At 39.0% G+C, this 25,663-nt stretch overlaps 1 protein-coding gene across 7 annotated transcripts in view; it reads left to right on the top strand.

Moving 5' to 3' along the window:
• CADPS (calcium dependent secretion activator) overlaps positions 1-25,663 on the top strand; it is a 428,787-nt gene that overhangs the window by 322,986 nt on the left and 80,138 nt on the right. For 3 of the 7 annotated variants that reach the window (XM_073230819.1, XM_073230821.1, XM_073230822.1), the window contains 4 exons: positions 5,822-5,928; positions 12,281-12,437; positions 13,225-13,366; positions 24,687-24,842. In XM_073230819.1, coding sequence (XP_073086920.1) covers positions 5,822-5,928; positions 12,281-12,437; positions 13,225-13,366; positions 24,687-24,842 — 562 coding nt within the window. Of the gene's footprint in view, positions 1-5,821; positions 5,929-11,066; positions 11,088-12,280; positions 12,438-13,224; positions 13,367-21,194; positions 21,342-24,686; positions 24,843-25,663 lie in introns of all 7 variants that reach the window. The other 4 variants (XM_073230818.1, XM_073230817.1, XM_073230820.1 and 1 more) reach the window with 3 other exon arrangements.

Here is a 25,663-nt window from a genome sequence, read left to right as displayed (position 1 = left end):
CAGGCTATGCCACCCATGTCCTTATGGGGAAGAGAAAAAGATGGCTGTGTTGAAAAGTAGAGAAAATGAGCCTTGATCATCCAGCAGTCTTTATTACCATATACTTTATACTGTCCTAGAGATAGGATCTTCTGAAATGGAGTGATGAACATGGAAGGGATCAAGTATGTATACTGTACATCCCCACTAAAGAAACCATGTTGAATTGTAACTCTGCATTCGATGTATGGTCCATGTAGCCATCATTTTAAGGAGTCAGAATACTCTGGAAAGCATGGCTATCTGCTTAGCTTTCTGTTCCTACTCTAGTTCTTATCCACCCCACCCCCAAATCATAGTGAATTGCTACAGGCTAGTTATTTTCAGTAATATCGTAGTACAAACACTGGCATCTTCAGTGACACACCGATAAGTTGGAACTTGTAGTAAGTGTGCTTTCCATCAACCATCTCCATCTCATATAATATTTCAGGGACTGACACTTAACTCGCTGGACCCAGGGATGGTCAGGTTATTTAAGGGCTAATTGGAGTGTCTCTTGCTCCTGGATGCTTCTCTTCCTTGGCTTAGCTGAGCATGCAGAGGAATTCTCTTTTTATTTTTCTGCAGTCACATTTAACTCTCTCTCTGGAAGCCAAGCAGATTTAATTGTGTAAACATGAGCAATGGTAATTGGGTAAATGAAGTTGGAAACCAAGGTATGATGTTTTTGTTTTGCTCTGTCAGGCAAAAAAAGAAATAGGGCGCTTGTTTTTCTATGGTGGCAAACCTCACTGTCAGAATTCTGGACAGACAGTTGGCAGGAGGGAATCCCTTTACGAGTTTTCATCAAGCCCCATTGAGCGAAATATGTATCTTCTGTGTCGTGGGTTACAGATCATCATTGGGACATTTCATTGTTTTATAAACCACCAGATCAAGTGTTTCTCTGTACAGGTTCAGGTGTCTGGGTGACAACGAATAAGAAAGTTCCCATGAGAACTGCACACTCAGTTGACAGACATTCACTGAAAGAGGCATGGGGTGATATCAGCAATGTACCTAACTTTCATCACAGCTATAGGTAGAAAACCAGATTTTAACAAAATATAAAATAGAGAGTGCTTTTCTCTAAAGAAAGGATTAGTAATTGCCTTCCTTTAAATAGCTATCATTTGAAACGGATTTTTCCCGATTTTATTTACATGAAATCTTTCTCAAACAAAAGATTTAAATAAGAGGAGACTGGTAAATAATTTCTTTTTAAATCCTAGATTCAAAACACTGAGGTGGTCCTGCAACAAAAGAACCTCATCAACTTTTGCTTTTAATAGATGGTTTTGCCAGAATGTTGTATTTATCCTCATTTCTCATATTTTGTATTAATATCACTCGAGTTCCATTTCCTATAAGCCTGCAGTAGAATTCATTTTTCCAGTTGAAATGCAAACAAACCAAGAAGCAAACTTGGCAATGGAATATGGGCCCCTCACCATACAGACTGCTTCATAAGCAAGAACTATTAGAACGGAGCAGGTCCAAGGTTAATGAAACACTCATTAAAGAGAGAGAATTGTAGAAGCTGCTAGTGCTCTGTGCCTGTATTAAAGAAGAGGCTATTGTTACAGGATGTTTGCTGTGCTGATACGGTAAGCGGCATGACAGATGGGTCAAGTGCTGATTACGGTATTCTAACATTTGGAATAGCAAGTAACATATTTGATAAGCTGGCAAGTATTTATATATGATTCAACCCACAATATAAAAGCCATGAGAATTCCAACTTGAAAATAATTAAATGAGCTGGAAACAATCAGATACCACACATTTTTTTCCCCCAAATGACAGATTTTGACATGTTGAAATTCCACAAAGGGAGCAAGAATATTCCCTAGCTCACTTGAACTAATATTCGCCTTTCATCTGCTTTTGCAAAGCAATTAATCCCTGCCTTCTCACAATGCTGAAGATATAATAAACATTTGCAGGCACCTTCAGCTCCACAGAGAACTGTCCCCTGCATTGTTTTATTTGCCCTTATCAGCAACCCTTCAAGGTACACAAAAAAATATACTAATATTTTCAATTTATAGATGAGGAAACTGGCACAAAAAGGTTTAAGTAGAGGGTACAAGGTTACCTAGAAAGTTAAGTAACATATCGAGGATGAGAAGCCAGATCCTTCAACCTGAATACATCAAGTCCTATTTCTGGTCATCTGGAAGGAGGAAGCAGCTATTCACATATGGGTGTTCTTAATTGTACAAAAGTGTATCTTCTTTTGGCCAATGACGCCGCCACCATCATTCATGGGTACCCATCTGGATAAAGGCGTCCGATATTTGCGCCAGCCTCTCAGTGTCTCGGTAGCGTGGTGCTGGTGACACTGGTAAGAGTCCCGTCTCTTGTCCAACAGCATCACACCTCTGTAATGTCACAGTTACACCAAGAAAACAGCAGCTCTCCATTTGTGTTTCATCATTTTTGCTTGTTTGATTGTTCTTTTCAGAGTTTGTCATCTTACTTGTCACGTGAAAGTCACTTTGTCTCTTTATTTTTTTTTACCGTCTCTCTCTTCACCTACCTGAGCAGCTCCCCCGCCACCTCCTGGGCCTCCTTCACCCTCCCAAACGCAGACCAGCATGTTATATCAGAGGCTCAAAGGCATGCGTAGGCCAAAATCAAGTACTGTAAACTTCTACCATTTCTTTACTCAGCAGCTTTCTAGTTTAGTTTGCCTTTCTGTTCATTTTTCTTCCTGAAAATGTATTTCAGTTTGGAATACTAAGCTGAGGCTCAGGCTCTCGATTTTGACACTGTAGGTTTTGAGAGACTCAAAAGAGAGCGTTTATTTCCAAATGTCCACATTTTTTTGTCTAGCTATGTCTGACATATGCAACATTTTCAAATCTCAATGTCAGCACAAAATAACATTGTTGTTGCATAACATTCTGCATGACAGTTTTTTTTATGTTATGAGCTTTGATTCTGTTGTATGAAATGTTTACTAAGTATATTGTATTTTTAGTGGCCCCTTGTCAGTGCTCCAGCTAGTGCAAGATTGGGTGGCAGGAATGTTGTGATATATTTCAAGACAGCCTAAGTGACAAAAAAAAAGAATTTACTTCTAAGCACAAATTTCCCCTTGACCTCTGTTTGGGGTAGGCATGAGGTGCTAGAGGATTTTGCACAATATTTTCTTTAAAGACAACATCTCAGTGAAGTTGCTCTTAGTACCATTTTTGCCATTTAGCTAGTAAGTGGCTATACAAATAAAGAGGAAAATAGTGTTGTGTCTCAATAAAGTGGCTTGATCTACAGATAGTGGAATTGCAGCTAATTAATAGTAAATGAAAGTCTGACTACACGAGTTAATTGGAAGATCAAGCATTCTAGATTAAATGATCCTTAACCTGCTTATTTTAATGCTTGCATGTTAAAGTTGCTAAAGCTTTTGTTAAACATACTGTCTGTATATATACGTCAGGCATACACATATTTGTGTACATGTGCACATACTCATAGAATGGCTGCGTGCACATATACACTTTATGTGTATCTATGGATATATATTGTAGTAATTCAAAGAGTACTGCATATTAAAATAAATCTCCAGGTGGTCCTAGCTTAAGCATTTTGAATTTCTCCAAACATAAAAATCATTCACAGTTTCTGGATAAAAGAATATGAAATAGTGGTGGGAGTCATTTCATATCTATATCATAAGTCATGTCCAGCTAGAAATCCCCTAGATTTGGTAAGTCTTCTACCCAAACTGACAGTGCTTTCTCTTTTTAAAGCAAGAGATTTCAAAGATGTGCCCCAAGTGGGATTTCCTGCAGATTTGTATTAATGTGCAGGCTTGTCTGGTTACTAGATAATGTATGTAAGTGTGTGATATGAGTATGTGGGTGTATGTGTCGAATGGGTAATAAGAATAGGATGAGGAATTTGCAGATTGATGTGTAAATGTGAATATCAACTAATAAAAAATAGTAGCCTATGCATATTTACTATCAAAATGCAAGTACCTCACTCTACACATATTACTCAAACATATATACACAGTATGTTTGTAGAAATGCCTGAAAGTCTACTAATGAAATTATGACAGTCCATTATAATCAGATGCCCCAAAAGCACAGCAATCAATGTTGTCACTCATTCTTTCTCTAAGTATTTATTGCTCTGGACCAGGTGATGAACTGTCAGCCCCTAAACTCCATACATCTCCTTAGTCTGAGTGTCAGATATTCTCTGCCTGATATGCATATTATCTCCCACTTTCGTGCCTTAACCATGCCCAGCCACAGGTCCATGTGAGCATGGCAGAGTTCATGGAGTGTTCCACTAGCCTAAATTCACAAAACTCATTTTCACATCAGTTGCCAGGCCTTGTGGGACTGAAATTTTCAATACCTCGATAATCTTACTCCATCCCATCCATCACTCTTAGCTCCTATGGGCCGAATCATTCTTTTTGCATAGTGTTCCACAGAATTCCTTTTCATTATTAAATCCTAAATTACTAATCATCTGCTATGTGCATGGCCTATCTAACAATAAGTGCACAAAGGGAAAATTAGAAGGCATTTTTGGTAGATTTTAATAATTGTTTTAAAAACACATTTTTAAAATGTTTTATAAATTAGCAATCACCTATGATTTTGTTTAAGCCACCCCCCAAAACAACAAATGCAACAATAAAACCTGCCTGCATAGTATTGAGTGATTTTCTCTGATAAGAAACACCTTGAAGCCAAGACATGTCTGCTTCAAATGAAGAGATGAAAACAGGTTTCCGCAGTTCTTTTGTGCAAATACATCCCTACCTGTGAAATCACTTTGAACAATCCTGCCTGCCTTTATGCTCCATGTGCCCCAAATGACTCTCCAAGTGAGGCTTTGAGGTTTGAAGGCATCTAAGCATGAAATATAAAATCCCCTGTGAGTTCCGACTTGTTGAATTCAGACAATTTCATTGGATAAGAAAACCTTCATATTTCAAATATTACTTTTTTACCCCAGGAAATTTTGGTAACATAATGACATTGCCAAACATTCATGAATCCAGAAATGAGGTTTCAGTCTGTTCTCGAGTCAGATAAAAACACAACTCTTTTCAGCGCAATACAAACTAAAAGGAAAAATATGAGTACATTTTTGCCACCTAACTGATACCGACCGGTGGCACACTTTACCGTCACACCAGAAATGTACCCCTAAAACCCTATTAATAATGCTCTCCTGCCTTCTACCTAATGGCCCAGGAATGTCTACTAAATTTCAGTCTCCTCCCCGCACAATTTAAAACAGCCTGACCTTCGACTCTGCATTTTAAAAATAAACATTCCAATACCTGTTAAACATGCAGACCTGTAATGAAAAACAACGCTGCAGTATCAAATGTTCTAGGAACAAATCCAGGAAACAAATGTAACAGAAATCAAGATTAAGCTTCTGTTACATCATCCCGCTTCGGCTAGCACGAACACGGACGGTCTAGAGAGTGATGTAAGATAGTACATTTATGCTGTCTTTAAAGAACATGTGTACAAAATGTCACTAAATTTGAAATGCGCTGTCATAGACTTACTATAGTTGAATATGCAAATTTGAAGCTGGAGCACTGCTTTTTCTGAAAGTTTATTATAATGACAATGGCGAGAATAACAATAAAATGGCTTCATGGTTTGCAGAATACTAATTACATGGCACTTAATTTGCATGAAACTTTCTTAAAAATTGGTAACTATTCAAAATTTCTTATCCACTAGTTCTAATGGCCACAAAACTAGCCTGATGCTTTCGCTGAATCTTAACACAAGTTCTTGTACTACAGAAAATGTAGGCCGGTTAATCACTCCTGCCAAAAAGCTCGAAGACACAATACGTCTTGCCGAACTAGTGATTGAAGTTCTTCAACAGAACGAGGAGCACCACGCAGAGGTGAGCTAGCGCGGTGGGAAATGTCCCTCCGCATTTCTTAACTGAGGTTGCAGAACGGATTCTACTGGCGATTTTGTGACTAAGATGCCTTCACACTCATTTTAGTTTAACTGGCCTTGCAAAGTGAATGGAAGTGCAAGTTTTGCAAGGGGAAGACTTGGGACGGTTGTTTCAAACAACCGAAAAGCAGTTGCGTGTTGTATGTTTCAACTTAAAGTTTTCAGATGTTTCTAGCCGTGAGCAAAAGAGGTGAGTATATTTTTAAAAATAATTATTCAAGCAGCACATGTTCAGGGCACATGAAATACTTTTTCGGTCTTTTGTGGTTGTTTTTGTTGCCTCCAATGTTGTTTTTTATTTTTTTTATATGGTGTTTGGATCGCAGGCCATGTTTTTGAATTTATCTTTGTAACTTACTCTGCTTGCACTAGTCTTCATTTGTTAACTTTCAAGGACCTGGGTTACTAAATACAGTAACAGAAACACATTAGTCTGTGTTGTTCAACTTGTCAATTCCCCAACATACAAGTAAATACAGCTTACTTTTTTCTTTTTTTTTTTTACAAACCACTGTCAAAATTACTGTTTTGATAATAATTATAAACCAGGGGATTTCGAGGCTAACTAATTCCCAAACATTAAGTAAGGACTTAAACAGCCCAACCCCTCCAAGAAAAGAGCCCAACATTCCATTAAGGCCAAACTATTGTATCACTACTTGTTTCAGAACTAAGATTTAAAATCCTGTCTCTTAAAAAAACATTTTTGAAAATTGCACTAATTCTCACTCTCCCTCTCCATTCAAATCTACAGCAAAAGGGGAGAAAAGGCATTCCATAAAAGTAATTTCTCAAGCATCTAAAATGGTCTATTCCCATGATAAATGAAAATTGACAGTATAGTTGAATAATAAATAATACACCATACATCCAGTCATCCCGACTAATGCCTGATTGCATATTTAAATTTCCTCCCTGTTTTTCTACTGTTTCACTCAATCTTGGCTGATCGTGGCAGGGGAAAGAGGTATGTGTACAAACCGAATGAGCCCGCCACCTGCTGTCATAGTCTGTGCATGCCCTTCAGTACCATGTCTCCTCCTGGGACGTCCCTGGGTGCTCCTGCTTTCTAACACTGACCCGAGGAATGTAACAGCAACTTCCAGGGGACTGCTTGTGAAACGGGTGGCCCTCCACGGCAGAGTAAATGTGGGGTGATTCTCTTGTGCGTGCATGAAGCAATTGATAATACTTAACAACAACTGCAGTTACATCCCGACACACACCTCCTACCTGCCTTGATTCTGTCCTTAGCCTGTCGTAGTTTCCCATGTCCGTCTGTATTTACCTTTATTATATAGAGCACATTAGTACCGAACGTAGTAACCAGTAGCTAGAGTGATACTAATCTTCCTCTACAACTGTCTGTATGTGAGTCGTATATACAGTATTTATATATAGAGAGAGTGCCAAAGAGTCATTATTTCCCCCTAAAATCCTCTTTAGAATGGAGTAAAGACCCCTGAGGCAGGTAACTCCTGCAGCGCCCAGCCGTGCACAGCCAGGAGTGAGAAAAAGGGCCAGATCAACACCCTCCAAGCACAGAAACCCAAGACTAACCTACAGATACATAAAATTAAATGGGGCTAGATGTTCTCATGTCTATTCTATATGACATTCTTTTCAGATTGGGATGTTCAAGTGATGGTAAGTATGGTGTTTCTGGGTGTCCTCAAAATCATCTCCAGAGGTGGGAAGGGGTTCTGATCCACTCTCCCGTGAGGTGGAGATTAAGACCTTTCTCATAATTCCAAACCAGATCGACCCGTTTTTTTTAAGACATGGGTACAAAGAGGACTGTCTTCCTTAGTCGCGGTTGTGCTTTTAAGTGACTGGTAGAAGAAGAAAAATAGCAGATACACTTGATTTATAATGAGCTTATTTCCTGAGGCTGCTACAGAGTAAGGAAGGATGAATATTTACCTAAATTACTCAGAAGAGGTACCAAAGGAAAGGTGATATTCTAAAGAAGATATTTTTTTTTTTACTTTTCCAAAAAGCACTTTTTCCGCTAAGTGCTAATTGATCACCATCGTAAACTGCCCTAATAACCATCATTATAAAAATACTTTAATGTTACATATTCAAAAGCTAGAGTAAATAAATAGGGTAGGAATAGATTCTATTCTGTTTTCACATACTAACTTCAGAAGTTAGGAATGAGCACTTCAGCGAACTTTGGAATTTGTAGACGCAAGTTGTTTTTCGACAAATGTACAGGATTATTTCCTGATTTAGTAATTTCACACAATCATGAAATCTCAGTATTCAATCAATCAAAAGCTATCCATCCGCTGATCCCTGAAGCAACTACTTCAGTGCTTTCTTGGAGGGTAAAGAGGAAGAATAGAGAGAGCAGAGTAGAATAGAGTAGAATATTCAACCAATAGAACACGGAATGGCCAGGAGCCCAGGCTGGGTGCTAGAGAAGCTTGAGTTGAATTCCAACTTGGCTTCTTTGTCACTCTGTGATCTTGACCTTGTTACTTAACCTCTGTTATCTTGTAAATAAGAGATAATAATAGACTCTACCTCAGATGGATGTTGGTAGGACTGAAAGGCCACATTAAGTAGAGCATCTGGTATTATGCCTGGCACGTAATGAGCTCAACAAAGCCTAGCTGTGGTATTATTAGGAGCAAATTTCTAAGGGAAAAAAATATTTTAATATATGACCACAAATATTTTCACAGACAGAATATGTGAAAAGGACAGTGGGTATGTTTCTTACAGATTGCAATTACTTAGAAACTTTAAAATTTACTAATGCCTAGGCCTCACCCCAGCTCGATTTTTTGGAATCTCATGGGAGGGGCCAAGAATTGGCCATTTTTTAAACTTCCCAGTTGATTCCAGGGTATAACCAGGTCAAGAGCCACTGCACTATAGCCGAAGAACTAGAATTTACCCTGGCACACTAAAGGTCAAGTTTGCTGCCCAAAAGGATGAAAAGTACGAGAAGTTTTCTTCTATGGACAAGTACTCACTGTATATTCTCTGGGTGCTAAATAAACTCTAGAAAATGACTAAATCCTGAGCATAGGTCTTGGCTGTAAGGCCATGCAGCTTGGTGGCACCACACCAATGAAAGTTACGGGTAGACTTGCCCCCTCTGCCAAAAAGCAATGATCCGTTCATTCATTTTTAATTCCCATGTAAAGTAACTCAGTGTCCCAAGAGAAAAAATCCCCATCAGCTAGACTACATGCACACACATGCAGGATCCCTTAGCAGTTGTCACATTTATCTCTGAATTGCAGCTTAATTCTGCTCTCAGAGCCCCTTATTCACACACACACACACACACATACACACAAATACACACAAATTACACCTTCATGTATTGTTGCCTTACCTTCTCAATCTCTCTCTCTATGTATACGTATGTATATGTATATATGTATTGTGGTATTTTTAGAGGGGTACATATATACATGTAGCTTGTGTATAGAATATACAGTGTGTTTAGTGTGGTTGACTGTACCCCTAAAGTACACATCTTTTCCTTTAAATAACGAAAAGCACTGGGTAAGTATTTAGAAGCCACAGCACAACTCATCATTGTCTTTGGAAAACATTTTTGAAGACTTTAGATGCCCACAAATTGAATTACTCATGTACAAAAATAGTGTTCACCTATGGGAGCAAGCATAAAATAAATACAGTTTGTTAGGTTTTGTTGTTGTTTTTTAAGCCTTGCCTTGCCCCACCAGTCACCCAGATTGTTCATCTGGTTGAAATTATGGTGCGACTTTTTGGCTTTTACTGCCCTTGCCAGAATCTCTTTTTCCTTCTCAGAGAGCCAGGTCTGACTATGAAGTTCTGAAAGAATTAACCTCGGGTGTGCAGAAACAGATTTGGTCTTCAGTGTTCCTGTAACCTTCAAAGTTAAATTATCTTCATCACTAGAATTCTAAATTCCTCAGCCAGACTGCAGTATGATCATTCCTATCACAGTAGTCATTGTTCTTTGTAGGACTACCTACCCACATGATTATTAAGGCAACCACTATAGAAAACTGCTCAATAATTTATTAAATTTCAGGGAGGGACTAAGTTTTTATATGTAATAGAAGTGGGTGCTTCTTATGGCCTCTGGTTTGCAACTTTTTAATAAAGCTGGTAAGAAATGGTTATGAGATTGGGCTAAGAAATTTTTTATTCCAGGCATTTAAGGTTGATTTTTGTTTTGTTTTCCTGTCATCCTAGAGCAAAATTGTGTCTGGGAAGGCAATTCAATCACCCCAATAACTGTTTTCTTTGACTCACCCGGAAGATATAAAATTAATCAAAAATTAAAGAATAAATATCAGCCAACATTTGGGATGCCTTTGTGAATTTTGCGAACACCTTGCATCAGGCTTGATGAGAGTCGTGCCTCCATATAGGACTGAGGGTGGGAATGGGACTTCAGCAAGTTCCGATATGTAGAAGGCCTCTCCCTGAAGGGGCAGTTGGCTGGGAGAGCTGCGAGGGTGGGTAGAGAATTTCTACCTCCCTTGGATTATCTAGACAGTCAGTGGAGCAAGCCCCAAGCCCCAGACCTCTCATGCCCAGGTGGTAAAACTACAATAAAACCTCATCAATTCAGACCCAAATGCTAATAATAATTCAGATGCAGATAAGGCTCTTTTAGGTTTTCTTAATTTATTTTGATTAAGTTTGATATGATCTTAACTTTCCCTGGAAATTCTGAAGGCTCTTCTTATAAATGTAATACCAGGATTTGAAATTAAAGCTTCTGTGCCTTTGACTTCACTTTATAGGTCAATGTATCTACAAATACTGGAAGTTTAAAAAAACTTTTGCATTCATGATACATTTGTATAATAACCAATGAATACCTTTTACTTTGGTGCCCAATTACAGGCTCCATTTGAAAGCAGCAAAATGAGAAGTCTTTTTCCCAATAATTGAGACTTTTTTTGCTGACAGACTAGCATATCTCTTCTCACATTACTCTGAATCAGTGAGGTTTTACTGTAAATCAAAGTGGAAACAGCAGGTGTCTATGTCCAGCCAGCCTGACCTTGCAGAATGGTCCGTGACTTGATTTTTTCCATTTAATTTGCAAACCAGCCACATGTTGATAAAGGAGAAGTAAGTAAAATGAAATCTCATGAAAGAAGAGAGGTGGAACCCTGTTCTGCCTCCCAGTGGCTGTTAGAATAACCCCAAATAACTAATAGATCACAGAAGAGCTTGGCCATTGAACAAACTCTTTCATTTATGGAATTATTTCCATGATCATCTTTCATGTTTCCAAATGCCTTCCCATCTTTTTTCAGTGAATGCTCCGGAAAGTGTTTCCAGTGTAAATACTTTACGGCATTGGGTGGGGAGGTGGGGGGACAATAAGGGGCTGGCAATTTGTTTTTGTTTTCCTGCTCTCTTTGAAACTGGCATAAAGGGCCTGTTGACACCACCACTCATTCTGCATGCTCCCTGCGAGAAACGATTAGTCAACATGCATGCATGCCTTTGAATTGCATTCACATCTGGCCTAGTCTGATGTGAATGTTGCCCCTGAGACCCTGCACAATGATTTCCAAGGACCCACGTGCATGAAAATGAGTTACTTCACTGATATTTTTTGGTTTTCAATGTACATTACGTGTCCAACCGCCCCAAGAAAGTAAGTCCTAATCTTATTGAGTGCTTCCTAGCCTAAGCCTGATTTTCCTATAGACAGGATGAAAAACCAGAGGCTCCCTGCTTAAAGAGATTTTGACTCAAAAGTTTTGTGACAATTACAACAATGGTTTCCTGTGCCTTGGTATGAAATAGGAGTAACATTTCTGATGTATAGGGGAACATGAGCTTGTACAAGACCACAGCTAACTAAGCCCCAGATGTGTAGATATAAGTGAACAATAATGCAAATTTTCAAGTTAGACCAGCAGAAAACCCATAAACACAGTGAAGAAACTCCCAAATTCTAGTATCTTAGAGCAAGAACTAGCCAACAACAGGATAAAGAGCATGACTTAAACTTACTGGGTTATTGTAAATTGAACAGAAGTTGTTCCATGTCTGCTATTCCTACAGCTGCAGCGTCTGACCAGCAGGTCAGAGCAAAGTCTCTCTAGGCAGGCCTGGAATCATTAAAAACATTGCCTTGGTACTCTTAGAGGCCTTGTAGTACGAAAAATGCTGTTCTCTTTACAATAAAATGACCAAATCCTGCTGGATGCACACTTAATCTTGAAGAGTGAGGGCTTGTCTTCACATCGTAAGCCAGAGAGCGAAGCTCATTGCCTCTTTGTCTGTTGTTTTTCTGCCAAATTTCAAAGGCCTTTGCGTGGTGGTCAGACTTGATGGTGGAGCATGCCGAGACGTTCCTGTCACTCTTTGCAGTGGACATGGATGCAGCGTTAGAAGTGCAGCCCCCAGACACATGGGACAGTTTTCCACTGTTTCAGCTGCTGAATGATTTTCTCCGTACCGATTGTATGTATTATCTCTGACTGTTTGACTTTCCTAGATTGTGGCAAATTAACAGATTGCTAAAGTGTCTTTATCCCAGGCAGACAACAGGGCTCATTACAGCTCTTCGTAGTTTTATTATCACTTTTCAGAAAAACAAACTTACAGTTAATGGAAATTCTCTTTCTTCCAACGAGTGTCCCGTTGCACGGAAGCACTCTCTTACTTAGGGAGAAGACCCCAGGAGCTGTGTGAGAAGTGGTATCCACGTCTGTATGTTTTATTTGCTCTTGAACAAGTTAATTTACCTAACTCTTCACATTTTGGAATTTGTATGGAAAGATCTAGACGAGAAACAATTTCTAGCTAAATAACACCCCAAGCATTTCAGAGTATCTGATGACAACACAGAGCCATCGAATAGACCTTCTTTCCAGGAAAGAAGTGATGAAGGAAGGGAGGGAAACAGAATGTTCTTCCTTCCTGGTACCAGCAGGAGAGGAGAGGGAGTAGGTACGAGGAAACCCTAAACCAGTGTCAGCTGTTGTTTTGTTGTTTTTGAAGGACTGTTTTTCCTTTTAAGAAAAGTGGCATGAATGGGTAAAATGTTGTGTAATTCCTTTTTCTTTCCACATAGATTTAAGCATGAGGGTCTGTACTTTTTTCCTTCTCTTCTCGTTCTTTTTTTTTGTTGGGGGGGTCTCCCTGGGAAGCAATGTATTTACTGCAGAAGACAATCCTCTGTGTGTGTATATTGCATGCTCATAAAGCAACTGTGGGTTCTTACCAAGCTTTTGCTTATCTGTTCTAGATAATCTGTGCAATGGAAAATTTCACAAACACCTGCAAGACCTGTTTGCCCCACTTGTGGTTAGATATGTGGATTTGATGGAGTCCTCAATTGCACAATCCATTCACAGGGGCTTTGAGCGGGAGTCATGGGAACCAGTCAAGTAAGGAAACCTCTTTTGATACTATCGGAGTTTGGGTGCAAATGGCTGGAGAGTCATACAGAAATGGACTAATGGTGTCTTACGGTTTTCATTGTTAGCATGGACAGAGAGCAAACGTCAACTATGGTGCTCAAAGCCTCTTTGTCCAAAGCGGAGTGGGAGGAGGAGATTGAAAGTGTTTTGTGAAATGAAACTTTTGTTTTATTGCTCAAGACAAATAAGGAATAAGGGATATAAACATAGCTACAATGTTTGTACTGTGCATCTTATTCCAGTGGCATTATCCCTAGGAATTAATGTTTCCCAAAGTGCATTTCATAGAGTTCTAGGCAAGAAGTCAGCAAACTTTTTCTATAAAGGACAGATAGCAAATATTTAGGCTTTTCGAGCTACAGAATCTCTGTCACAACTACGCAACTCCACCTTTGTAGTGCAAAAGTGGTAATAGATAGTAGGTAAATGAACAAATGAGGCTGTGTTCCCATCAGACTATTTACAAAAACAGGGGTCAGCCATAGTTTGCCATTTCCTGCCCTCTCCAAGGCCTCTGAGACACCCCTCAAGGAAAGGACTTTATGCCCAATATGTTTAGGAAACTCTATATACCCCACTCACTCACTTCACACTCTTGACTCCTGGAGAGCCACAAAGCAAACCAGAATATTTCAAAACTCTGAGAATATAGTAATGCAGAACCTTGTTTAACCCTGCTTAACTCAGAGTTTCCTAAATGTATTTAATCACACTACTTATTTTTTAAATGGGATATCTGTCCTATTGGACAAATTACAGGAAATCCTGTAGGCTGTGAGTTTGGCAATTTCCAAAATTGCTTGGCAAGTCTTAGATCCCATTTGAAAAGGTCCGGTGGATTCATTGCACCTGCTCCAGGGGAAGAGGACTATGACTTGAGGCTGCCAAAGGGCCAGCCTCAGACTCTCCTTTCTGGAAAAATAGAGGACTCCTCAGTGGAGAGAATATTCTGGTACAATTTGAAGAGCTCCAAGAAAGACTGATATTAATTTTGTGCTATTAGATTTTTTTTTTCCTGTAACAAAATAATGATGTTCTTTCTAGTCCTTCATATCTTTGGGATGTTAGCAACCATTATGGAGCAAAATGGGGGTATGTACAGTGCACTTCCAGGCACTCCGAAACCAACATTCAAGACTTTTCTTCAACTTGGAAGCCTTGACTTATGCCCTCTCTTTAAGCAGTTTCTGAAGTGAGACCCTCCCTCTGCTATTGCATGATACACAAATCTGGCTGATAAAAAAAAAGAAAAATCCATTCAAAATATCTTTTCCAGCCTCCCCCCAACCCCTGCTTCCACATCTGAGCCATGAGAAAACTTTCTTGACTTACCCCACTGAGCACAGGTTAATAAGCAGAAGCTCCTCATTTACAAGTACCAAGAAATCTAAATTTTAGCTTGTTATTCTCAGTTTTATAACAGTTTCTTCACATGGCCCTGCTGACTTTTAACTCATGAGAATAAAACTGGCTCCCTTGATAATAAAGCATTAACAAGGGACTGTATTTTTTTTAATGCTCACTATAATCAAGATAGTTGTGTGAAAAGGGAAAGGTTAAAAGGAGTAATATTCACATTTTGAAAATAGCAATGGACTTGAAATAGCATGCACTTACATGGTTTTAAATGTGGAGGCTACTACTACCAACACATGTGGAAAGAAATTATTGGTATCCTTCACTATTTCTCCAACAGCCTGAGAGTAAAGACCTTGTCCTCCATTTACTTCTAGAAGGCAAGGATTGAAACCTCAATGAATTGTCTTCTTTATCTGCAAAGCTGATTCTTTGAAACACCCCTACTCAGTGAGAATGGTCATGAAGCTCTATGATAATGTCACTGAAGTCATTTTATCATCTGTTAAATCATTTAGAAATCAATCATATGACAGCTGTTCCTTTTGAAGCATTAAATATTCTTCATACTTTCACAAGTAAATGTAGAATCAAAATCATTTTCACCACTGGAAACCATAGTCTGAGAAGGGTTTTTCAGGGATTTTTTTTTTCTAATGATTAAAAAAGATAAAATGTGAACTCTTGAGTCAGTAATTTAAAGATCTGAAAATAACCTGAGAATATTTTATGGAGATGTGTTTTTTCTTGAGTAGCTTTTTGTCATCCCAAACTGTGCTGTTGGTTTGTGAATATGACGTGTTTTGTTCACTTCGTGCTAAATAGCACATGCCTCTCATTGTATGTGGGAATGCTGCAAGTGCCCACTAAAACATAACTAACTTAACATTCTTTGAAACTACACACACTTTATTGGTTTACTTTGTAAACAGTACGTGGATGGCATTGGACACATTTGCAGAATGTACGGAACAAAATAGAGGGTAAAAAGAGCTTGGGGATCTGCTTCCCTGTGTTAAGAGGAATGGGTGTCTCTATGCTTCCTACCACGGAAAAAGAAACAGACTTGAAACACTAGTTGGAGGGTTAATAAAGAAGCAGGGATTTATTTTCCTGTTTTGATTTTTTTCCCAAGTAAAGAATTATCTTTTAGGAATATTTTTATGAAGCTTGCTCAAAAAGAAAAAACTAACTTAGAACAGTAGATTTCATTTGCTCAATCATCTCTGATTTTGCCATATGATCGTCCAACACACACACACACACACACACACACACACACCACAGCCTTCCTCTCAAATAATTGTTATATTTGAATAGTTCTATTCTTCTACTTTTCAAAAGTCATGATTACTTTTCAAAAATACCTGATTATAGGTGAAATGACTGAGAGACACATTATAAAGCCTACTTCAAGAAAAACTAGGTTCAAAGTGTTAAAGCAAAGCATCACTCTGACAAGAAAATACTACCAATATATTGAGTTTGCTAAAAACAGATGAAAAAGAATATTCTCTGGATTTTCTTATTTCAGAACATGGTCCTGTTAAAGAAAACAGAGATATGATCATCATTTGGGCTTGATATAAGGGAAGTCATTTGACATAAAGGTAAAATGCCTACGTCCTTCCGCTGCCTTTCCCTAGAAGGATGGCCATCTATCTCTGCAGAGAGAAAAGGAAGACTACAGCCCTGTTTCCATTAAACCAGATACAGTCATGAGTAGAACCATATGCATGTGGGCAAAATGTTACTGTGTAGCTTCTAACCACATCTGCAGATGGCCAGCCTGTCATGGACAGGCCCAGCAGGGGCTCATAGCCCTCTCATGGGTATCCATCAGGGCACGTCTTAGGGCCACCAACCACAGCTGCACAGGTTGCTCACAATCCTCTCTCCAGTCCTGAATATAAACTTTGGTCCTAACTAGCAGATGGACACATTTCTGTCAGCAATTTAGAGTTGGTTTGTTGTTAGACAAGTCACTATGGCCTTCAATGTGGAAGAAAGAAAGTGTCTAATCCAAAGTTTGCCAGGTCTTGTGCCTGCTATATACCCCTTCCTACCTTTTCCTTCACAGATTTTCTCTCCATCTCTACTTTAACATCTCCAGGCCCAGAGATTCCACGCCTGCTGGTTGTGCATTTCAGGTTAGGAAGGCCGTGCATAGCAGAAGTAAACACTGCTGCTTGATATGCACGCACTGAAAAATCTGAGTTTCTCATTTCTCAAAATGCACTTTATCTCTTTCTGCCTGATATACACATATGGAAAGTATTTTTTAGATAATGTTATTTTCCAGATTGGCAAAGACATCAATATCTTAGTGATCATAAACTTTCAGACCAGACAGCATAGCAATATGTAGGTGCCTAGAATGATATAGAGCAGTACTGGACTTGGAGTCAGAACTCCTGACTCTGCTAGTAACTTGCTGGGTGACCTTAGGTAAGTCAGACAATCCTCCTGAGCCTCAATGCCTTCCTTTTTAAGACAAGGACTTTGAATACCCAAGACTTTTCCAACACTTATCTAGAAAATGTGATTTTTCATATTCACCCCATGTAGACATTTGATCACCACTGCCTCCCTTGCACGTAGAACAGGGATTGGGACATAAGAGGTGCTCAATAAATATTTATTGATTGACAGACATTTATTAAGTTACCCATACAGACTAAAAATTTTAAGACTAAAAATTACAGACTAAAAAATTAAGACTAATATTAAAAATCAATATTGATTGATTGACAGACATTTATTAAATTACCCACACAGACTAAAAATTTAAGGATGCAATAGGAAAGAACTATGGAAAGGGGGAAAAGAAACAGGTATTCTTCGATTGGAGATTTTAGTCTAGTTGGGTCTGAGGAACATGCACACAAGAAAAATGACTTTAAATATTTACCAATGTACAAATGACATAAAGAAGACTTATGAGAGCACAGAGTAGAAGGGAATGATTCTCCACTGATGAGTCATGAAGGAAATGACATGGAGACTAAGAGTTCAAAAGGCTCAGAGTCCTGGAAGAGCATGAGCAAAAGTAGAAATGTGGGGAAGTCAAGCTAGAAATAGAATGTTCGATTGACCAGCATGGATTATAAAAGAAGCAAGCCATAGGTTGCAGAGATGTCTGGGGGATTCTAAAATCCCATGAAGTTCGGAACTTTACTCTCCAGGTCATGCATTCTAAACAGGAGCTTTACAGCTCCCAAACTGGAGAAAATTGGTTCTCAGAGGAGAGTGAGCAGAAAAGTCTTACTCTGGTATAAAGAACAGGTCTACATACAGAACATAGATGCACAGTATATTGGTGGTATTAGATTTCATGCGGGAGGCAGTTGGAGGGTCTGTTAGGGAAAATGAATAAAAGGTTGAGAAACACTACTCTGAACTATAGGAAGATAAAGAAAAGTATCCTTGTCCCAAAGTAGGGATTAGGCCTAAGAATAAGCACTGAGAGAAGTTTCAGTGGCCAGAAAACCAAGAGAAGACAAGATGTACTCCATACATCCATACAACAAGTGGCTCATAAAGTAGAAGGCATTCTGAGTCATAAATCTATTCCTACCCATAAACCTAAAACAGAAGTCTTTGAGAGAAAACCCAATCATACCTTCTCTGCATGGGGACACAGTCTTGATTAGAATCTATTCTAGGAGTAAGGAATGACTCCACCTCTAGTTATTTCCATCGGTAGAATTGAGGTGCACACACATTTGTAGCATTCATCCATGTGAGAGGGAACAGATGAGAATATTTTCATCTAATATTCCAGGGATGGCCCTTCCTGAATGGTAACTATCCTGTTTCAGCGAAGTCCCCAAAGTGAATGAGTCTAATTTTTAGCATATATAAGTTGTTAACATTGCAATTCACACTTCTTATATTGTCCAGAGATATCCAATTAGGATTCTCACAGAGAAACATGAAGGACTTGTTTTTAGGCAGTTGCTAAAAAGCCCTCTGAAATCATAATTTGTTATACTTCAGGAAACTGATCTGACCTGAGAGCTACTAGAAAATCCCCCCTTTTTACATGTGCATTAGTGAAATACTGTGCTTCAAATTACCTCTTTGCTTATTAATGTAAGTTATCAGTACCCAAGTGAAATATTAGTAACATTAGTAAAACATCATATTAGTAATACATCATATTATTTTGCTAAAGGCAGAAATAGCAAGCATGGTTCAGCCTTTTAAAAACAGAGCATTATATGTCACAAGAAGGAAATGTTTCTATATGAGTCCAGTGCAGTAATCCAGCCAAAATGTCCTATTTTACAAATACAATATGTTTTGATTAATATAAGTACTTTTTAAATTTTCATGTGCAAAACAAAACTCGTTTCTCATTTGTGTACCCATCAGCTGCTAATATGTTTAAATTGAGTTGCTTTTGCATACATTTGTATGTTATTCATTCCTAGCTACTTTTAATTTGCTCAGAATTGACATTTTAACTTTCCAGGCTACCATCTCTAAAACTCTCCTAATTCTTTGATCATTAGTCAGTGCATGTATCATTTAATGACCACATTTGCTTATATAGGCTTACACATGTCTCAGTGGAAATTGCCAATGGTCTTGTTGCGTGGCAGTGTTTGAGACTGAGAACCACCAGGGACTGAACTCGGAGGCAGATTCCCCAGTTAAACAGAGAAACAATGAAGAAAAAGTCCTATTTTCCCCTGTATTTAATTGTACTATTTAGCTACTTGCCTGTTCCCACCACAAGAGCACCCTTTAGTCCCACGTGGAGAAGTATAAATGGCTTTCCCAAAATGGGAAGTGTAAGGGCAAACCTGTGAAACACCTGTTCCCCTTAAGAGACTGCTAGCTCAGTGATTCTGCCTTCTAGGTTTTCTCACCTGCAGGCCGGGGCTATATTGCCACTGTGAAAAGGTAACTTGTTTCTACAGAGAGACGGGGGCTCAGACTATCTGCAGGGTCCAGAATTTTTGATTTGCAGGAGGCGTACGCCCCTATGCAAGCCCAGCGGCAGCTCCAGCTCTTACAAGAGTCAATCCAACACAGCTTGCCCGGGGCAGAGCTGCTTTGGCAAAACTTGCTCTTCTCCCGCCAGATCCAAAAAGAAAGCCTCAACTCCTTTGCCAAAGTGCTGTCAACTCCACTTAAACAGGAAGGCTCCTCTCAGATGCAGAGTTAGGCTGGGCTCTGCCGTGCCAGTGACTTCGGCTGGATGGAACACCCTTGAAATGCCACTACACAGAGATGTGGTGCCAGCTTGTGGAGCAGTATATTGCACAGTCCCTCCAAAGAGATACGGTTGATTCAAGTTGGGGGTTTTTGATTTGTTTTATCTTCTCTCTTTACTCATAAAGTCATCCATTTCTCTTTCATCAAGTCAGTTGATCAATCTTTGTTCAAAGACAAAAAACCGATATGAGGTCACATTTTTCCAACCTTTTATTAACTTTTAACTTCAACGTTTTGCAGAAAGATATACAGCTTGACTGATTTTTCACAAACTGAACACTCCCATGTAACAATCACACAGATGCAGAAATAGAACATCTCTGACATCCCAGAAGCCCCTGTCACTCTTTCCTCCAGTCCCCATCTTGCTTCCACGAGTAACTGCAAGGCCACATTATAAATCTGCTTGTGGTCAAATAATTTATTATTAGAGCTGAATTTAGAATTCTTTGCCTAGATGTCTTTTTGTGCATATAAACATTTCTTCAGTTTAAATGGATTTAGTTTGGGAGGGGATGTTTCCATTTTCTTTAAGTGTTCTGTAAAATTATTCAAAGCTAACCCTTTTTGATAAAATTCCTCATCTTCTCCATCAACTCTCACACCCACTGCACAAACACCTGTCTTCAGAAGTAACCTTCGCAAAGAATTCTGTTTCCATGTATCACCATTACATATGCATTCAAGTGTGTGAATGTCCTGTTATATCTTGTATCTAATATCTGACTTGAGAATTGTGCCTCCATCAAAAACCGTTTCTACATAAAAGTAAGAAAATTAAAGGGCTCCACCATTTCTATCAATCCCAGCTACTTCACAGCAGCCTAACCACAGCAAAGCCAAAATTTCATAAACTTCAAGTTCTCAGTATGAGACAATTCTGGATTGTCGTGGCAGTGCATCTGGAAACCAAAGACCCCTCACAGAGACATTTAAATAGCCTAAACATTTTATATAGGTGTCCATTGATCTCCACACATATAAGTCGCTCTGTGGTTATTTTTTTCCATTAACTTTTGTCATTTCTTTTTTAAATACTGAACCACGCCACAGCTCCCCACCTATAAGCTGCTTTCTGAAGTGTGTTGCTTGAGTTTTCACTGTTGCCTTGCTGTGGGCTTAGCCAATTCATTTACAACTGTCGTGTGCTTCTCCCACATCTGCATTGTCACTGTGATGGTATTTTTTTTCTTTCTGTCTGTTTCTTCCACAGGAGTTTAACCAGTAACCTACCCAATGTGAACCTACCCAATGTGAACCTTCCCAAAGTACCAAATCTACCAGTTAACATCCCTCTAGGCATCCCACAAATGCCTACTTTTTCGGCACCGTCATGGATGGCTGCTATATATGATGCTGAGTGTGTATTCAGTTCACATTAGATCTAATTTAAATTTAAGTGATCTTGGCATGGATATGTATTGTTTATTTCTATACATCCTATATAACAGAGATGGAGATGGATAATTAGACATATTTTGCTGATCATACAGAGACAATATTGTTTATTTCTGGCATGCAGAGTGTTTGTAAGACGTTTGCTATATATATACAGCACTAACAATTTGTCTTACGCCCACTGAACGCTTGAGGACTATGTTTCACTTCCTGAATTCTTTTGCAAAAGGATTTTGCCCATGTATGTTATTGTTGTTGTTTAATACAGGTGACATGATTTTAGGAGTTATTCACCCAAAAATAGTCCAGGAACCCTCTTTGGTGGGCTGACCATTCATCTCTGGCCTGATACAAATCTAAGAGAGAAGCAGACCTACCTAGAAGCTGTTCAGGGTTTTTTTTTTTTTAATAAAAAAAATTCCTAGAGACTGTTTAAACCACAAAGCATATTTCTGGTGTCAGCAAATGGCAGGATATAGTAACAGTATGTTCAGGACTAAATGAAGATTTCTGAATGGATCTGCCTTATTTATATAAATGTTATGTAAAGATACTTTCCAAGGTCCTAACACAATACAGAGCTTTGAGATCTAAGTAGCAAGAAGATCTCTAAATTTAAGAATGCAAGATTCAAACAACAAATAATTAAATTTTTTGGTAACGTTATCATCTGTGGTCTGATTATAGGGCCATTTTTTTATATTCATCCATGCAAAAGCCGGGAAAGCATGGGGTTTATTTTCTTAGAGGCAGGGCCACCCTTTTAAAGCCAGCAGTTTAGGGGGTAAAAGTTGAGCAGCCATTCCTTCTAGGTTAGGAAATGAATCCTTTCTCCTTTTTGCGTTAGCAGGGAGAAGATCCAGCACCCCTAAATTCTACCTCAGGGAAATTAAATTAGAACCATGTGCATGATTTAATAAGTGAAGTAAGGTTTACGAATTCTATACCCTCCTTTGATCCTTCTCTTAGACCACAGCTAATTATAGGCCAGATAAGCTTTTTCTTGAAAGAATAAATTGGCACATTTTCAAAGGGAAGTGTTATTATCAAAGGAATAAAAAATGATCTGAAACTGGCAGTGATGTTTTGAGATCTCTAAATCACATTCATCAAGATGGCCCTCAACATTTTTTTTTGTGGTCATCCAGGTAGGGAATAGGACATTAAAATGACTGTTCCACCTGGCTCCTCCAAAGCTGCCAAACATTTTTAGAAATGTATACCCATTCACAAGTTCACAATGAAATCATACGGTCAATGTGTCTGATTCTCTTTTAAAGACAAATTAAAACCTCTGAAAATTTATATCTGTAAAAAAAATCTAAGAACACATAAATCATATTCATGCTAAGATGACTGTATTAAAAGTTAGATGAGGTAGTATCTGTTAAATTTTTAAAAAATAAATATCAGAAAGCTTCTCCTACCTTCTGTGCATGCTCTGTGACATTGTTTTTGAAAAGATATGAATCAAGACATTGTAATGAAGCAGATAATGGTCTCCAATAAATTAATTAAGGCATGAGTGGGAACACATTTTGGTAACTGATCAGTAATCAAAATAATCTTGGTGCTATTGCCTTAACATTAACAGTTTATCTTAAAAATAAAAAGAAAATATTCTTTTCCTCATGTCAAAACTTAATAATAAGCTCTTCAAAGAAAAAAAAATCCTAGAAGAAATTTTTGAAACTCTGAAACCAGATGGGTGTCAAAATGTTGTTGTAATAAATACCAATTATTGCATTCATATGTACTTAATGATTTAAAACATACAACCATGCAGTTCCAAAACGGGGTTTAGACTAGACAAAGTTGGGGTTTCTTTTTCCCAAGCATAGGATGGGGTAGGGGGAAGGCTAAACTTTCATGAAGAAACAGTGCATTCCCCCACTTTTGGACAATGCTCCCAGCAGTATCTGAAAAGAAGGCGTACATGCTCAATCACTCACCCACCAGGAAATGCCTGATTCTATATCTTTTCATAATTCCAGTTTCCTCCTTTGCCACCTTTCATTTTAAGGACGTGTTTCCATGTTTCCTGCTCCTTGTGTTAGATATATTTACATACTGACCTCAGACTGGTCTGTCCTTGAAAGCGTTACCCTGTTGGTCCAGGCCTTAGGCTCCCTCTCGGCATGTTGGGAGTTTGCCCCCTCTGCACCCCACAGTAGCTGTGTATGCATTTATGCACTAGCTATATTTCTCTCTGAAGCATTAATTCAATGCAGCTGGCATCTGTCACAATAGAAACACCCACTCTCATCTGTTTCTATAGACGATGTCAGAACAAGTGGTAATGCATGGTGTGTTGGACTTTTTATAAATTACTGTGTTAGCATTAGTGGTATGCGAGGAAGGGGGTGGGGAGTGGCCACCCCTCAGAGCTCCAAATGGGATTGTTACAAAAGGGAAAGCCAGCCAGAGAAGGGCCAGAGGGTGAGAGACGAGCATTTCCCATACACAGGCTTTCCGTGGATGCCCCAGGTAGAAGTTTCTTACATGTCACTGTACAGAAAGGAATCAAGAACAATTTCTCCATCTGTACAGAAAAGTGGGTAAGATGGTGCAGTGGTAAAAGAGCTCAGGTTTTGAGCCCTAAAGCTTTGCAGATATTCCTTGTCCGCAACTCTCCCCCCAACTTCCCCTCATCCTGGGGCTGCCTATGCAACAGGCTGGTTAATGGCAATTGGAACAATGACCAAACGGATCAGGAATCTTGGATTCAAGGTGTCCAGGTGTACTCATCTCAATTTGAGTCGCCTGAATTTCTTTCCAGCTCTTCAAGAGAGAAAGCAGGTCCTCGCTCACCACTTTGTTAGCACTGTCCTTTTAAAACTGAAAGTCTTGTGCAATCTTTAGGAGGCCTCCGCTCTGGAGGGGAGCTGGGAAATGCATGAACCCCTGAATTTTAATAACTGCATGTTGCCATGTAGTTATTATTATCCATTGAGACTTACTTCTCCCTCTGGTTTGTGGCCTTCCTCTGAATCATCACATATGTTAATGTGGTTATTGAAAGAAGGCTGATTTTTACCATACACTGTTCTCCTAGTTGTTATGGGGCAACCCCTTCCTCAGACTTCTCGCTGGTCTGGAATAATTGGCTGAACAAAGCAGACAAAGTCGTGTATGGTAAAACTCAAAATCTGCCAGTGGAGATCCCCTCCACCGCCAACATGCGTCGTTTTGTATGTTGAAACCACTGTTTGCCTTAAGCCTCCCAGCCCCTAGCTGTCTCTGTGTCAGCATCTTCAGGCCCCAAGGCCAGTGGGTGACTCACGTTTTCTAATTTCTATCCTGCCAGTAATGGATCAGGCACTTCAGAAGATCTGTTCTGGAAACTCGATGCCCTTCAGACCTTCATTAGGGACTTGCACTGGCCGGAAGAAGAGTTTGGAAAGCACCTGGAACAACGGCTAAAGTTGATGGCAAGTGACATGATTGAATCTTGTGTCAAAAGGTAAGCTTGCATGGCCAGTAGGCTCCGCGTGACAGCCCCATACCACAGTGACTCAGGGAAATGTAGATGGCCATTCTTTCAAATGGCTGTAAATTTGTGATTTTTTGGAGGAGGTGATTGCTTGTCAAAGTCAACCAGTGTCGGCCACCTATGTTTAACTTGTGTTCACCTGCCCCACATCTGTCCCAAACTCAATACAACATGACAACCAATTTTTTTCATTTAGCTCCATGAGGAAAGGATTGATGTTTTTTCTTGCCCTTTTCTGTATCCCTGGTATCTAGCAGTGTCTAGCACAAAATATTTACTTAATATTTGCTAAATATATGAGTGTATGCACGGGTGGATAGCTGGATGGAGAAAAGAGAAATACATACAATTTTAGAGCTAGCATGTCTAATACATGTAGCAGGAATCTAATGACTTTCTGACAATGTGGGCAAGACCCTAGCAGCCTCATTCTTTCTGTGTATATATATATATATATATATATATATATATATATATATATATATATATATATATATATATACTGAGCAGGTACTAAGTGCCAATTAGTGGTTGTCTGGCCCCAGATCAATCTAGATATCAATAAGGGGGTATAAGATAGTAAATGTACATTTTTATTTCCTACAAATTGTTTTGTCACAGTGGCACATAGGACTGAGTTGGGAAAGCTTCCCTTGAGGTCCCCAGGTTCCCAGGTACACTATTCTGAGAAGGTAAAGAGAATAATACACATCTGGACAATAAAAAATTGTTGGAATTCCTCCCATATGCCAGGCACAGTGCTAATTTCTTGGGATACCATGAAAAAGGAG

Source organism: Manis javanica, chromosome 3 (assembly GCF_040802235.1).
Source record: "Manis javanica isolate MJ-LG chromosome 3, MJ_LKY, whole genome shotgun sequence".
Taxonomy (NCBI): Eukaryota; Metazoa; Chordata; class Mammalia; order Pholidota; family Manidae; genus Manis; species Manis javanica.
The sequence above is the reverse complement of the archived record's forward strand: the minus strand, read 5'-3'. Positions and strand labels throughout refer to the sequence as shown.